This window comes from Neolamprologus multifasciatus, chromosome 6, assembly GCF_963576455.1.
Source record: "Neolamprologus multifasciatus chromosome 6, fNeoMul1.2, whole genome shotgun sequence".
NCBI lineage: Eukaryota > Metazoa > Chordata > Actinopteri > Cichliformes > Cichlidae > Neolamprologus > Neolamprologus multifasciatus.
This window is the reverse complement of record NC_140444.1, coordinates 10,802,093-10,818,968: the sequence shown is the minus strand read 5'-3', so window position 1 is coordinate 10,818,968 and position 16,876 is coordinate 10,802,093. Positions and strand designations below refer to the sequence as shown.

Here is a 16,876-nt window from a genome sequence, read left to right as displayed (position 1 = left end):
CCCCCGTCCCCGCCTCTTTTTTTACGCTCACCCACGTGACCGCTGTGTGTGCTATGCGTCCCTGGCCTTGCCGGTGCCGTATGAGTGTGTGGACGGTGCTGCCTGAAGTGAGAGAGACTGTGAGAGAGCCGTGTGCTGTGGCTTATCCTTGTCCTATGCGGATTTTACCACTGACTGTCAGGCCGAGCGGCTCGCGTCATCTAGGGCAGGCCCCCCGTTCAGACACCCCCTTTCAAAGATTCCTCAAAACGCGCACCGCTGGAGGATAATTGTGGTTGCCCTGCTCAGTCAGTTTTATTTCGGGGGAATATTATCGACGCTGAGGACTTGGGAGAGGAGAAAAGCGGAGAGGCGAGGATGCTCAGTGGGCAAGGCGAGAGATGAGCAGTGGGCATGGTAAGCTGCATGCTGTAGGGGTGATGATGGAGAGGGATATAGTTTCCCGAGGTTCTTGGAAAATTACTTTCCTCTTAAGTGAGTCCAAAAATTGATGCTATATGTAATGCTATATATAATGTTGCGTTTCTGATGGAAGACAACTCCAGCAGCAGTTGGCTTTCCTCAGGAAGCTGCCTCACATGGCAGCCCGCACAGGGTTTCCACCGCAAGAGGGGGTGTGTTTGAGAGTGTGTGTGTTTGAGTGTGTGTGTGTGGGTGGGGGGGGCATCATGCAGACCAACCACGGGCCCCTCTCCTTTGCCCCCTGAAAAAAAATGTTGATTGCAGTGCTCGGGACTTTTCTGGGGGAAATGATGCCCGTTTCCGCTTACATAAATCTGAAGCTGTCTTTATCCCTAATCCACGCGATCATGCTTAATCTGACCTCCAATCTCAGCCTTGCTTTAAGGAGTTTTCGCCGTTTATTCCCAAACCTTGGACTCTAATATTCAGCCAGAAAAACACAGACGTTTTCACCTGTTTCAACAGCACGCATGCGCATCTACAGACGTGGTCGACGGAGTGACGTTCGTGTCTGAGCAATTTGACGCGTCAGATGGTCAAAGTTAATCATCCTAACTTGATTTTCTTTCTCCACGAGATAATTGTTCATTTTAATTGACATTTTAAAAATCGCTGATACATGCAGCTCTCGCCTCCAGGAGCTGAACATCACAAATTCACTTTATGATGTAATCAAGTGAATACTCTGGGTACTGGTTCCAATTTAAGAGGCTTAAGGGAGAGGCTCAGGGAACTTTTGTTTGAGTTGTACCTGCAGATGAGTCATTTGGATATCGTGTATACTGTATGGATATGGATCTAATAATGGACCAAACCTCCAAAGTGCTGTTATTCATAGATTGTCCCTGTGCTGAGACTTAATCAGATATGTGCATTAGAAGTGAGCTGTACAGACTTATCTGGGAAATACTAAACTATACAAACCCCCTGCTCTTTGAAAATTGGGATTCATATATAAATCAAATGGTGTATGTTATAGCATAGTTAGAAATGGGTAAATGTATTTGTTAGACTCATGAAAGCTCCTCTCACTCGGCTCATCCTTTTGTCCAGGATTCCTTCTACTTACATGCTCTGAGAATACACACAGAGATATAATATTACTTCTACAATGTGAAGTTTCTGTTCTCAAATCTCCAGATAAGTTGATTTAAAGAACTGTGGTCTAAAACATCTCATGTAAGTAGAAAGCACCAGACTGCAATAACCTGTGCTTGTTGGTGCATATGTGTGTTTGTGGATCTGAGCTGAAGATGATTGTGCAGAAAGATGATACTGGTAAAGTTGCTGAGCATCACTTTCTTCTTTGTGCCCTTCGTTCTCACTCACTCCCTCTCTTCCTCTTGCACGTCCCTCTCAGACTCATCATCCTCTCAGAGTTTTGCTCTCTGTGTCCCTGCTGTGTGCATCTCATGTCCTCTGTGCTTCTGCTGATGTTGGCTTTTCAGCAGAAAAAGGCGTCCTGTGACTTGTTTCAGTCTTTGTGTACTGCTGTGCTACAGCAAAAGTTCAAATTAAACACAGCAGATTTGTGGATGGATTACTGAATGGTACTTACAGGTGCATGTCCAGCTGCCCAGTAGGTCAGTGTCCACATCAGTCCTTGTACTGGGAGTTCCAACTTACTATGTAATATTTTTTTTTTATTTAATAGAATTATTAAATATAAGAATATGTTGGATCGAAGTACATTTCTACTTAGGGAAGACATAATCTAAATTATATAATCTTGTTTTATTTTCAAATTATGTGTCACCCTATTTTTGAAATATTTTTAACCTCCAAAATGATACAGAAAGAGATACTAGAAATATTAAAAATATTTAATACCACCCAACTATTATTAAAAAATGTTTCAATATCTATATATGTTGTTTGGTGTTCATTTTAATATACCCTAACAGACCAAATATTTATATGTAAAGGATATAGGAAATTATATTATATGTGGGTATTAAAATAGAAGTCCCTAAAAGTCTAATTGCAAGAAGGGCGACGGCTTTATGGCTTTAAGGAAACTCTTTTGTTTCATAACATAACTATAGCATAAATTAATTAATAACTAACCTATCTCAGAAGATATAAAAGCTTTGATTTGGCAGAGTTATACAGTTTTGCTCTGGATACCCTTACTGTCACAACCCCAAAGGGGATTTGTGTCTTCACTTGGAAGCAATCCAAATATCTTTGGCGTGCCAAGCAAATGTGTTAACCACTACATCATTATCCTCATGTGCTATTGCTCACTATCATTACCTCAGAATCAAATAATAAAACGTCCAGCTGTGTATATATTTATTTAAACAGTGTTTTACTTATATAACACCTTGTTATTGCATTGCTCAGCAATCTGTTATAAAAAATAGTTTTCCATCATAGTATTAGAAGAAAAATTGTGTGCTTTGTCTAGTATATATTACATTATAGTCTGACAATTGTTAATAATAATAATAAATAATAAATAATACATTTTATTTAAAATTGCCTTTCAAAACACCCAAGGACACTGTACAGAGCAAATAAGACAGGCATAAAAACAGGAAATAAACACAATAATAAAAGAAAGTTTAAGAGCATGGAGAAGTTATATAGAGTATGCTATCTTGAACAGGTGGGTTTTGAGGGTGGACTTAAAAAGAGGGATTGAAGTGATGTTTCAGAGGTCAGAGGGTAGGGAATTCCAAAGTCGAGGGGCAGAGCGACTAAAAGCCCTGCCCCCCGTGGTAATAAGACGAGAACAAGGAACAGAAAGGAAAAGAGAAGAGAAGGATCTGAGGCACCGGGATGGGATGCAGATCTGTACCAAATCAGAAAGGTATGGTAGGGAAAGAGAATTAATAGCCTTAAATGTATAAAGGAGTATTTTTAAATTAATGTGAATTGTTTTTCTGAATTGCTTATTACCAGTGTTTATGGTAATATGTTTCTGGTAAGTTTTTATGTAACTTTTATGTCAGAAAATGCATTTCGGTTAGATCTATAATCTCTTTTATGAGAGTTACCAGGCCAAAATATAGATAGCAGCACAATTAACAGGGTTGATGAGATTGCAGTCATAGATAGAATAATTTACATAATATTCTAAATAAATTACAAAATTATGAAGCCTGAATATTAGTCATTAAATATTTGCCACAAGGGGGATAATAAACTTGGAGGCACACACATCTGGCTATGTGTTCTGTGTTTTTTTTGGCTGCTTTTATAAGACACTTTATATTGTAAGGTGAAGACCCCGCTGTATTCAGGAGAAAACCCCAATAATCAGATGACCTCCTATGAGCAAGCAGTTTGCAACAGTGGGAAGGAAAAAGTCCCTTTTCAGCAGAACCAGGCTCAGACAGGGGCAGTCCTCTGCTGTGACCGGTAGGAGGATGACGGCAAAGAAAAAAGTAAAAGTGAGCATAGTGAGACAGAACAAAATACAGAATAAATGTGAGTAGAGACAAACATTTAATGACATGCCTCAGTGGTATGTAAACATAATAAAAGTGGTGAGTGTAGAAAAAGAGCTCAGTGCATCCACTGAAGTCCTACGGCAGTCAAAACCTTTAACATGGTTCCTTTCACCTGATCAAGCCCTAGCTATAATCTTGGTCCAAAATGGTAAATGGCCTGTATTTGTATAGCGCTTCACTAGTCCCTAAGGACCCCAAAGAGCTTTACACAACCAGTCATCCACCCATTCACACACACATTCACACACTGGTGATGGCAAGCTACATTGTAGCAACAGCCACCCTGGGGTGCACTGACAGAGGCGAGGCTGCTGGACACCGGGCCCTCTGACCACCACCAGTAGGCAACGGGTGAAGTGTCTTGCCCAAGGACACAACGACCGAGACTGTCCAAGCTCGAACCGCCAACCTTCCGATTACAAGGCGAACTCCCAACTCTTGAGCCACGATCGCCCCTAATCAAAGTTTTAATTCTAGTCTTAAAAACAGAGAGAGGCCTGAAACCTGAAGGCTCTGCCTCCTATCCTACTTTTAGAAACTGTAGGAACTACAAGTAGCCTACAGTCTGAAAGCATTGGGATAACATGATACTATGAGGTCTTTAAAATATGATGGGCTCTGATTTTTCAAGACTATAAAGGTTTCAACCCTTTAAAGTCTGAACCTTGAATTTAAAAGAAGAAAATTATTGTGATGTATTTCAGACGTGCCTTTAATTTAACTATTGTAGTTTAGTCATCTGGCCTCAGAGATACATATAATTGGGTATCAACTACATAGGAATAAAAATGTATGTAGTGTTTTCTAATAATTATTTCTAAAGAAAATGTGTAATGTACGAATGTATGTCAACAGTTGTCACTGACAGAAATGTATTACAATCCATACTGTTATGACAACTCATTTAAATAGAAAAAAAACACACACAGGTAAAGGCAGGTTGCGGGTTTTTTTTCTGACTTATATTCTTAAGATAATTATCATAAACACAGAAATAGGTGATCATATGTGAAGTTTGCTGACAACCCTCTGGCGATCTTCTTACCAGCACTGAACTGGGAAGGACACTCGTCTGTATTGTGGAGAGTTTTCGTCTCGATCCGCCAGTTATGGATCTTTGATCAGCACGTTTCTTTATGGTACAAAGACAAAGGATACATATTTGATTGCCACATCTGGCCAATGTATTCAAACACTAAGAAACTCAAAGGTTTACCTTGTCATGAGAGGGATTTTTTTTTAAGTATATTTTCTGTCATCTGACAATTTAGTGAGTTGAAGACAGATTAAAAGAGATTTAATTTAGGGGGGTCACCCTAGCTCAGCTTTGGTTTAGTAGGTTAATTACGTTCTGTGTCAGTGGAAGCTTATAGTCGCTGGCAGAGGGAAATGTATCACAGGAACCCTTAATGATCAATTCCCCCATGTCCTTTGTGAAATACGAATTTGGAAGAGAAAATTGGGTTGCAAGTGTGTGTCTACGCGCACACAGACCGTGCACGGTGGCCTGAATAATATAAGCTACCAAGTAGCTTCATCAAACACCTGAGTGCCTGAGTTTTAGTATGACCTACTTCTCCATAACGGGGCACAAACTAGAAACCGCTCTGTCAGTCATTGTTTACATTGTCATTTCACTGTTCTCTAATTGACGCAGACAACAAAGAAATTGCTTTTAAGTTAGCTTGTTGATTTAGTGGTGATGGTCAAGTTAGAGGGCAGTGTCAGTCTGTTGATGGTTTTCTTGATACATTATTGGTGATTTCTGATTGAGTCAGCACATATGAAACAGTGAAATCAATGACTATGGAAGTACAGTGGAAACAGCACACAAATGCAACAATAGCAGCAACTGCTCCACTAGCTTTACAAATGTCCAGCCACTGTGTGCAACATATAAAACTGGATCTGGTCTGGAAATCACTCAAAGTCATCATCTATCATCATGAAAGGTCCACTGAAGGTGTGGAGAGAAGCACACCACCAGGAGAGTGGGTAGCGCCACTATACACACAATACAGCAGGCATCAGTGACAACAAACAGAGCATTACGTAAATTAGAGAGAGCATCAAGGGAGGAGCTTGGCGGGTTGCAAAGCAGCTTGCATATGTGGAAAGGCAGCTAAAATAACATAACATATTTGAGATTTGATGATTGGATGTGTACAAGCCCAAGACGAGGGCTGCATTATGTTTCTGCATCAACCAGGGCAGATCGAGAAAGACATAAAAGTACTTCATAAAAGTCATACCGTTCATACTTTTTATATATCATCTTCATTTCTTTCTTACAGGGGCATCTTACAACTCCCGACAGAAAAGAGGAGCCTTCACTGGCATAGCTACCTCCCCACTCTTCCCCTCCTCCCATCCACATTTCCCTCTTCTCCCCCATTCTTAAACCGTTGACCGTTTGTTTATCGCCTTCTCTCCCTCCATATTTCCCCATCATCTGTCACCATGACAACCTCAGCCCTGCGCAGGCAGGTGAAGAATATTGTACACAACTATTCAGAAGCAGAGATCAAGGTATTGTGTTAAATGTGCTTCTTCGAGTGTCACTGTTTATTAGTCATATTAGATTAAAAACAAAAAGTCTGTGCTTCTTTCACTGCTGACCAACATACAGATAAGCACTTGAGATCTCTCAGACGTAAAACATAAATGGATGTTATTCCTGTGCTGCCAACGTGCAGGTTCGCGAGGCCACCTCAAACGATCCATGGGGGCCATCCTCGTCTCTCATGTCAGAGATTGCTGACTTAACCTTCAATGTGGTGGCGTTTGCAGAGGTCATGGGTATGGTGTGGAAGCGCCTCAATGACAGCGGCAAGAACTGGAGACATGTCTACAAGGTGATTTCATGAAAAGACATGAGTGTTGAGTCTCGTGCTTAATCTGACTTTGTAAACTGTAGCTTCTCTCTACTTGTTGGCAATCCACCGACACTCACTAGCTCCACTGAATAACAGTCATGCATCTTTAAATTTTGTTCTTCTGGATGAAAATGTCAGTTGTAATGTGCACAATATGTTGACTACAAAAATATTTGGGAATAAATGTGCTAATCGTGATTTGACTCCAGGCCCTGACACTGTTGGATTACTTGCTGAAGACAGGATCAGAAAGGGTGGCCCAGCAGTGCCGTGAGAATGCGTTCACTATTCAGGTATTGGAGTGCAACAAAAAGAGCTGATTGATTATTGTTTATTGATCACATCATGTTAACCACAACCCTGCGTCTGTTCAGCTAGCTAAATTTTATACTTAAAAAAAAAAACTCACTGTGATGTCTTTTGTGTGTGGTTCAGACTCTGCGCGACTTTCAGTATGTGGATCGTGATGGCAGAGACCAGGGGGCCAACGTAAGGGAAAAAGCACGCCAACTGGTATGCCTCCTTCGGGACGAGGAGCGGCTGCGCCAGGAGAGGAGTCAAGCCCTTAAGACCAAGGAGCGAATGGCTGGTGGAGGCAGTGGAGGGGGTGGAGGTGTTTATGGAGGTATACCCCCAGCGTATCACCCAGGCAGACGCACAAGTCAGCCCAGCATGGCTGTGCTATACGGGGAGGAATTCAGTCGCTCCAGAGGCTCTCCGTCTTCCTTTAACTGTGAGTATTGTGAGTAAACTTATCTGGAACACTGACCGCCTTCTATTGTATGATAGCAAGTTGTGAATAAATAAATCAAGACTTAAAAATACACATTTAAATTCAGGATCATTGCCGCATCCCTAATTAAATGTTTTTTGCGCTGTCACCCAGCACTTTGGACAACCACATGGATTATCAATACTGCAGCGTAGGCCTGAAAATATTCAAATGAGCCCCATACTTTGTGTGCTTCATGTCTTTCTGGAACTGCTCGTTCATCCCCACATCAATCATTTCTCCTAACTCGGTCTTATTCCATTCTCCCAAAATCCCTCCGCAGCCTCGTCCTCGTCTCCTCGAGCCGCTTCAGACCTGGAGCAGGCTCGACCTCAGACCAGCGGGGAGGAGGAGTTACAGCTCCAGCTGGCTTTAGCCATGAGCAGGGAGGAGAGTCAGAAGGTAAAACAACACACAACAATACACATACACACACACGCACGGTATGATAATGTGGATGTCCTCAGGTGTAGCTCCTGTCCACATATACACACAAATAAGTCCTCTGTATTCAGTGCCTCTTGATGATTCCAGTAATGAAAATGAAAATGTTGCAAACATTTTGAACATTCGCCCACCTTCAGCTAGCCCTTCCTTCCCCTGTTACCATAGAGACAGATGGAGACACAGAACTACAGACTGCTCAAAGCCTTAGCCTAACGGAGCATGTGCAGGTACACACAGAAACACACCTCAGAGCTTAAAGTAAGCAATTATTAAATATTGTGTGTCTTTTTGTGTATTTGATGACATGGCTGATATGCTTTTACTGAGATTTTCCTGGTATTTTTAAAATGTAACATTAATTTGATATTTCTTTTGTCGTTTGCATTTTTTTTAGTTATTCGTCTTTGTTCTAATGTATACATTTTCTTGGCCATTAAAGGTACAAACTGAGAGCATGATTTTCAGCTACATTAGCTAAGCACCTCCAGTCTCTTTGACTAGAGGCTGTCATTTGTGCTGTGCACCTGGTGCCAGTGAACCAACAGGCACAAACTTTACATTTTACATGACAGCTCCCTCATTTGGAGAATAAAGAAGAAGCACATTATCCAAAAATAAAACACAGAAAATTAAGTGGAACGTAATTGACTTGACAAGATGCGGGGAATGAAATTAATAAATGGGAAATTTAAAGGGAAAATAGAGTTAGGACGCATTACTGTGATGTAAATAAATATGGAAGCAAATTTAAACAGAAATGCAATTAAGTTGCATTTTATAAATTAATTAACGCTTGCATTTATTTTTAACACTGTTTTCGCACATTTAGTGTATTTTGAGTCATTCATTCATTCGTGCGTTTCTTTATTTTGGATTTTTGGCAGTTACAGTCCTGAATAATGGCGATCTCACTAACCCTTTACTTCCTTTTCTCCAGCTTTTACCACCCGTCGCCTTATCAGGAACTCCGTTGTGCAGATTTCTCATACGATTTGTCATACAAGTACTGCTTCAACTCTCATGTGTAATTTTGGAAGATTTTCTCTCTGCTTTGTGCTTACCCAGCTTCTGCTCTTTGTAAACTAAATATTTCAACAGTGCAAAACAGCCACCAGTGCCGCGTTCGGTCTGCTGGGCCAAGCAGCAGAAAAGTGTTTAACCAATGCCAGTTTTTGTGTGCAGGTCTGCACTCATTGCCACGATGGTAATGCTGATGATGTCACAATACCGCCCCTGCAGGAGCAGCGCTGTCGCCAAGGAGACGAGTCACTGTTACAGAAGGCCCTGGATGAGAGCCGGAGAGAGAGCCAGTCAGAGACGCACGAGGTGAGTTCAAAAATGTGTGTGCATGCGATGGATGCCATGTGTGTGGGTACACGCATGGAACATGAGTGTGAATTTGTATGAAAAGGTGGGCGGATGCATTTGTAGGTGGTTGCTGGCAGGCATTTGGAGAAAGAAGTTGAATATAGGCTGCAGACTACGAGGCAGGGATGGACAACAAGCCTAAAAATAAAATAAAATAAACAACAAAACAGCCTAATGATCGAGTGTTGAGAGAGAGACAATAGAAAGCTGAGAGAAGAGAAAGAGGTGCTTGCTGAATGATAATGACTCTGTCGTGTCTAACCTTGAGCTCAGCATGACATTTCCCTGAAAGCATACTTCTTATCTTGTAGCACATCAGCTCCTTTACTCATTGGCCTGTCAACAAGCCAATCAGAGTCAGCTGCAGTCTTATGTAAAGGTTCCCAAGCCTTGTAACTGGTCGTGTAATGTCGAAATCATTGCTATGCCATCACATAAAGCCAGATAAAACATGAAAAATAGAGGGAAAAGGGGAAAAAACCTCTAAATGGCTCTTTCACTGACAAAATCTTAAGATTTATTAGAAAAGACAGTTTGTTTTAACTACCTCCTTAAAAAAATTAAAACTTACATAAGTTTTCTCTTAAGCCTGTTTTCAGTGTGATTGCACTGGGGCCCTGTCTGCACTTTGTGACCGATTATGTTGAATATTGAGCTCTATTGAACAGATTCACGTAATTCACTTCTTTGTGTGGAGCAGAAATTTAAACACATAAACCTGACATTTCTGTCTGCTACCTTTCAATTTTCACATGCAACAAGCTGATATGAACATATTTGAAATAATTAAAACTGAAAACTGGTAAATCAAAACTAAGAGCAGTGAGAAAATAAGCTTGACTGAATTACAAAGTCAGGAATCATAGTTCAAGCAGTAGATCATATGTCGTCATATTTGTGTGAAATGGCAGTGATGTGTTTTTTATGCCATTTCAGTTTTTTAAATTAAAAACAAAGTAGGTGTTTGTTTCCATGTTCTAACTCACATTTCCACTTAACATGGCATTACAATGCAGGTTCAGCCCAATATGATATAGTTTTACCACCTGGGTTGGGTCTGAAAGATAACATAGAAGCTTCATTTGATGCTTTTCTGTGAGTAGAAATAGAAATTTCTCTGTAGGTAGATATCTTCCTGTTTACTGTCCTGTAGGATTCTCTTCTGCAACTGCTGCGCTGCAGAGTGGTCTCTAAACAGAACAACCTGAGAAATTTATGAAACGATGACACCGTTTCTGAATGACCTCAAGCAATTTTCATTTCATTATATAATGTACGCTCATTACAACATACATAAAGCCACAAACACCAGATGCAAGATGCAGATGCTGTGGTGGATCTTATTAATAAATTATACTCTACAGTAATAGAGCAATGGACTGTGTAACTCAGAAGGGCGCCAGAAATTATCATAGCAATTGTAAATGTGTGTTTTCAGCAGCAGCAGCAGTGAAACTTAACTGCAAAGAAACATTTTCAAGTGAGCTACAGTAAGCTCTTTATTGGTAAGGGAATAAACAGAGCAGCAGATTCAGTCTGACTTTAGAAAGTCGCCATTGTTCTGTGAATACCATAGATCTTTTCTTTTCATGAGTTAATACCAAAAAGCAGATCTGTGTTTGTCTTTTTTTGGAACACTGAATAGATTTCTCTTCCCAGAAAAAACATTATATTTCAGTAGAGCTGAAAATTGCAACAGATCAATAACTCTTAACTGGAACACCAGCAAGTGCACATTTCTGTACTTTCAGTGTACAATAGTTTCTTACTCAGTTTGACTCTCAGATATTCACATAACACATTTTTACTCAGACAATTCATTTAACTTCATTTAAATACAAAGTGAAATCATTAGTGTTAATACAGTTGTCAGTGGATTTTACAGTCACACTGACTCTGTGAGTTCTCCGGCTGTCCTCAGTAGGATTGGGTGCTTTGAATGTTTCTCATTAAGTTACACAAACCTGGAAACAAATAAGACAATGTTTGATCCTGAGATGTTTTCCTTTCCTTGTAGTCTGCCATGTTGGATCTAGTGGACATATTTGGATCCTCATCTGAGCCCCCTCTGCCACCTAGTGACCCTTGGAACTCTGCTAAGCCCACCAGTAACGTCTCTTCTGACCCGTGGGACTCTGTAGGTAGGTGGATCATCACAGACGCATCACACAAACATCAGTGTGATGCAAGAGTGCATTCAAAACAGCAGCTTCAAAGTGAATCTTTTCTCTCCCTAACAGCAGTCCACTCAAGCACTCCTGTGATTGGTAGCCCCTGGACAGCCCCTCCCTCCTCCAACAACACATCCAATCCTTGGGCTCCTTGTACTAACTCACGCACAGACCCATGGGAAGCAGCGCCTGCTTCCTGCAGTCCTGTCAATCATGCGTGGGACAGCCCAACAGATGGAGGTGCTTTCATTAGGACACACACACACACACAGTCGTGTTTTCATATCTTTGTGGGGACATCTAATTGACATAATGCTTTCCCTAGCCGCTTACCCTAACCATAACCTAATTGTAACCCTGACACTAAAACCACATTTTCACTCTCACAAATGCCTTCAAACTCGTGGGGACGGTTTTTTGTCCCCATAAGGGCTGTTGGTCCCCACAAGTATAGTAAAATTCCAAGTTTTGGTCCCCACAAAGATATGTAAACCTAGTACACACACGCACACACACACACATATATATATTGATTGTTTTAATCCAAAAACATAAGCACTTCTTCTGTTTTCATCGATTCTCATTTTTCCATGCAGATGCTGATGGGACGGATCCATTCGCTGCACATGAAGAAGAGAAACCTAAACAGGAGATTCCCGCAGTGTCCTCACCTCAACCTGCAAGTCCCACAGGTACTATTGTACATAAAAGAGAGAACTGTGGGCTTTACTGTAAGACCTGACAGAAGCAACTTATATGGTGTACCACTGGTGGTTGTAGTAACAATAACATCATACAACATGATCTTTGTTATACCTGTGATACCTGTGATATTTTGTACTTTTAGAGGTACTATGGCTTGTCACTGGGGGGGTACCATTCAAAGTAATGCCATGGCACTTTTTTCTGCTCTTGTAGTTTATTACCTACAAGAGACGGGTTTAGAACTTCTCGTGACAATTTTGTAGCTCTGAAAGTTTAAATCTCACTGAAACTCTTCGTTTTGTTTTGTTGTTGTTTTTTTCATTTGTACAACATTTAACATTATGTTATATTATCGTTCATCAAAATCTAATTTTAAAATCCTTTTTTCTGCCTTGTATAGATGCAGAGTTGTTTGGGACAAAACCAGAGTCTGACCCATTTTCTGGTCTAGACTCCAAGCAGGACCCATTTGGAACGGAGCCACCAGTGAAACCCCAGGTAAACGGACGAGATTCAGCCAGCCCGGAGATATTTGACCTGTCACGGCTAGCACCCCCGCTCAGTGCCCCGGCTACACGTGTGTGTCGAACTCCAGAGGCTTTTCTGGGACCTACGGGGGCCTCGCTGGTGAATTTAGACACTCTGATACCCCCCAACCCCCCTACAAAGACGCACAATAACCCTTTCCTCTCAGGTAAAACACAACTTTAAATTCACATACAGAAATATTACTGTGATATTGTTATTTTTATGTTTTTCAGTGGCATAATTCTGTCTTCACAGGTCTGAGCGCACCATCTCCTAACAACCCTTTTCACTGCGACCAGCCTCGCCTCACCCTCAACCAAATGCGACCGTCCTCCACGTCCCCACTGCCCCCCCACATGCTGTCCTACAGCCCGTCGCTGCCCCTTCCACTGCTCCACCAGCCTCCCATCCTCCCCTCTTCTTTCACACAACCTCCTGCTGGACTCCTGGACCTTCCCTCTAACCTCCCGCAGCCCCTGCTTCCCCTTTCTCCACGACCAGCACCCCGCACTCAGTCACAAACACACAGTCACAACCCTTTCCTCTGAGACTCTAACATCTTGCAAGCTCTGGTCTGCAGAGGGAGACAGAACTGACTCTTTTTGGGTTAATCTATGCTAACTGCAATGAGACTAGTTTAAGCGAGCCTGAACTGGGTCCTGGTCTGATGTCATTGTGCACACTTGAAGTGGACTCGGATGGGATGTATTTGTGTCTGTGTAAGGACACAACAGCTGCTACTTAACCTGAACTCTTGAAGAAAAGCTCGCTCACGCACACACACACCTATACATGCACTCAGGCGCACTTTAGGGTGCACAGACACAAACATGTACACTGCACCAAACTAACAGGGTGTATCTCAACAGTCCCTCTAATGCCTTTTCCCCATCAAAAGAGACAACTCCAAGTATCTTTTCAATCCTGAACTTTTCCTTTAAAAGCCTGGGATGAAGCCACACTCTTTGATTGTCTACGAAGCTTCACCAGGATCCTTACCACTGCTGCTTCACCGACAAAAGCATGAATGCCTTCCCCACCCAGGATTCCAAACTACGCTACTCTCCTGAGCACCTGAGATGAGCTCTTCAAATAGATCCTATTTTTTCAAGAGCTTTCTGTCACTTGAGAAAGTCCAAAAGTGTGGTACTGTAAGATTTAAGAAAGCATAGACAAGAACTAATCAATTCCTTCCCACCTTTACATTATAATATATATTTTGCATTGCCTTGCTACCTTGCAATCTCAATAGCATCTGATCCTAAGTTAGCTTGGTTATTTATCTTTCAAGATAAGAAGCCTCAACATGATCCTGATGGATTCAAAACTAGCCTAGCCTAAGTTCAATTGTACAATCTGGCACTAAAGTGATCACTTATTTAACCCCCACCCCCCGTGCCTGTCTCTACATCTTACCCACCATGCATTCTTAACCAGTGCATGCTAGCACCAGTTAGGGGAGGGGTGTACAACTAATTTTCCCCACAGGCCACATGAGAAACTGAGACTGTTTGGAGGACTGTACCGATAAGCCAAACTCAGTTCTGCTGGGAAGTAATGTCAACTCTGTATACGCTTATGGGGCGCAGCCCTTCACAACAGTCCCAGTTACTCATGTGACCCTTTGGGAAAATGAATTGGCCACCCTGAATTAGGAGGACCTCAGGGAGACTGCCCCTCTTTCAATGCGATTCAACCTCACTAAATAGAAAAGTATTTGACTTTAAAAATAAACAGGAGAATAGGTGATTTTATTTTTTTCTGATTAAAAAACGATGGGAGGATGCGAATGTATACAAGGAAGAAAGGAGACGTGACGGAACAGATCTAAATGAAGTTATTACAGATTATAGAACAATTTATTGAGCTGTAGCTCCTCTTCTCCTCAGCTCCGTGTTCATGTCAGTGTTAGGAACAAGAGAATCTGAGATGAATCAGAGATGTTTGGTCATTACTGCACTGAACCTGGACTTGAATGTGAAATGCCTGCCTATAGATACACACAGGCTTAGTACATATGTATTTAACAGAATGATAATGCTGTATTATTAAGTATTATACCAATAAATTGATGGTGTTTGCATTATAATTTCTAAAGTATTGTCTTTTTTTTGTTGTATAACCCCTTTTTTGAACTATGACCACTAGATGGCAGTGCTGTGTAAGACGGTTTTAATGCCCTGCATGTTTTGCAGCAATGCAGTCTGGGCAACATCACCCCTGGGATATAAGACAGATAGGGTTACTTGTCTGGTAGTCAGCACACTTGAAGTTCCAAGAAGCAGTTCAAACATTTCACGGTAATCACCGTGTTGATTGTTGCACCATAGCAGCTGATCTCTAGCCATGTGCAAACAAGCTTTTAATCCAACCAAACATCTTACTTGTTGCACATAAATTTATGTAAGGAACTTATTAACTCTATTAATCATCTGGCTTTCAGATGATGTTTGCAAAGATCTTTTCATATGTACAATTTAATATACACATGCATCAAGAAGAAACTGTAAAGAAATTCGATTCCTCACACTGTAGTTTGTTAACATTTTTAAAACAAGACATCAGAACCCTGAAAATTAGACTTTTAGTTTCACAGACAGGTCTTTGGACTGCCTTTGCTCTGAGAAAAATCTGAGGGGTGTTATGAAATGAGAGGGAAAGTTATATTTCCATTTTAAGGTTCTGCTATCATTAGATATTTTCCATTTATTACCCATTCATAATGGTATTTGTCAGCTTCCTATCTGCATGGCTCCTGTACAAGATCAATTAAAACAACTAAAAGGGCTTTCTTGCAAACTCTCAAAAGGTCAAATATCTGGGTTTCCAAAGGTGGAACTAAATGAATCGAGAAAATTCAATCATGCCTGTACACCCAGAAACACTCGCACACTTCCCTTTCTCTTTAATGTCTGGCATTTCTGTCCAAATAAAATCAAGTGGAGTCTGATCACAGATCTAAACAGCTGCAGTCTCAACCTTCTGATACAGTAAATCAACTGGTGTGCACATTTGATATACAACATTGCCATGTGGTGTTGATTTGGCGAAGGCAAGGGTGGGGGTAAACAGGCAGCAGTGAGTGATTGTGGGAACAGTTGCAAGTGTGAGTGAAGACTGTGTTCTAATGCAAAAGTACCGATTAGGTTCTTAGAGACCTTGTGGGCCTGCATTGCAAGGAAATAGATAAACTTCACTTCCAGCCAGTACATAACCTCTGCTTGAACCTCTATTTGTGTTTTAGTTAATCTTGCATGGCTCACTACGACTATCTATCTCTATCAGTCAGAAATTAATATCTGCCTTGCTTCAAAACCTCCAGCGCAACAGTCTAGTGAAGATAAATAAGACTGCCATTTGCAGAGAGAAATAAGAGACTGATTACACATGCAGGCACACATCCATAAGAGCAAACGGTCATTGTCGCAGGTGTGGGCCAATGAATCTGTGCATTGAGTCTAAATGTTATCTAAATTCCACTTATCATACATTAAAAAAAATAATTCCTGGTTTGGACCTCATCTGATGACACTAGCTGTTGTTCCTGGCCTGCAGTGAGGCAGCTGTCCAATTAAAGGATCATTCAGAGTTATAGATTAAGCTAAGCCTGACTGAGATGTTACAGTAACATGGGAACAATTAGTCTCAGCACGTGCACATAAACACAGTGTGTATTCACTTAAAACAGTTTTTTAAACGACATCCTGTCCATGCAATGCCCTGATTAAGGAGGACCGTGTGTGTGCAATAAAATTCAGAACTTCATTAAAAATTATCTCAGGACATTAACCAGAAGAGGAAGGCAGTTTATGTCTTCATAAAGTGGATAATATACAAGTTAAGCAGCTTGGTTCCTCTAGGCTTTTCTCTTTTTATTGCTCATGAATGGTTTTATCAGTGCACAAAAAGAACAAATGAGGATTATTTTGAGAATAACAAGGGGATTTAGCAATCTATACAGTGGAAGTGAAGCTAATGTGTAACAGAGTTTAGATATCATGACTTCAGCATCACTAATTCCTACACACACAGACAATCCCTGTAATTCTGTTACTTTTGAAAATAAAAACTATGATATAAAACAATGGC

At 41.1% G+C, this 16,876-nt stretch overlaps 1 protein-coding gene across 2 annotated transcripts; it reads left to right on the top strand.

The window, feature by feature from the left end:
* Positions 1–267: 267 nt before the first annotated feature.
* On the top strand, positions 268–16,375 carry epn3b (epsin 3b). 2 transcript variants are annotated; one of them, XM_085162713.1, is made up of 12 exons: positions 268–396; positions 6,215–6,449; positions 6,617–6,775; positions 7,006–7,089; positions 7,232–7,529; positions 7,852–7,970; positions 9,198–9,341; positions 11,401–11,524; positions 11,624–11,794; positions 12,151–12,246; positions 12,660–12,953; positions 13,043–16,375. In XM_085162713.1, exons 2-12 carry the CDS (start codon positions 6,381–6,383, stop codon positions 13,333–13,335), a joined length of 1,851 nt encoding a protein of 616 aa, XP_085018839.1. In that variant the 5' UTR covers positions 268–396; positions 6,215–6,380; the 3' UTR covers positions 13,336–16,375. The 2 variants fall into 2 exon arrangements, with proteins under 2 accessions (XP_085018839.1, XP_085018840.1); XM_085162714.1 differs by having other exon boundaries at positions 9,255–9,341; positions 13,043–16,374.
* The last annotated feature ends 501 nt before the right edge of the window (positions 16,376–16,876 follow it).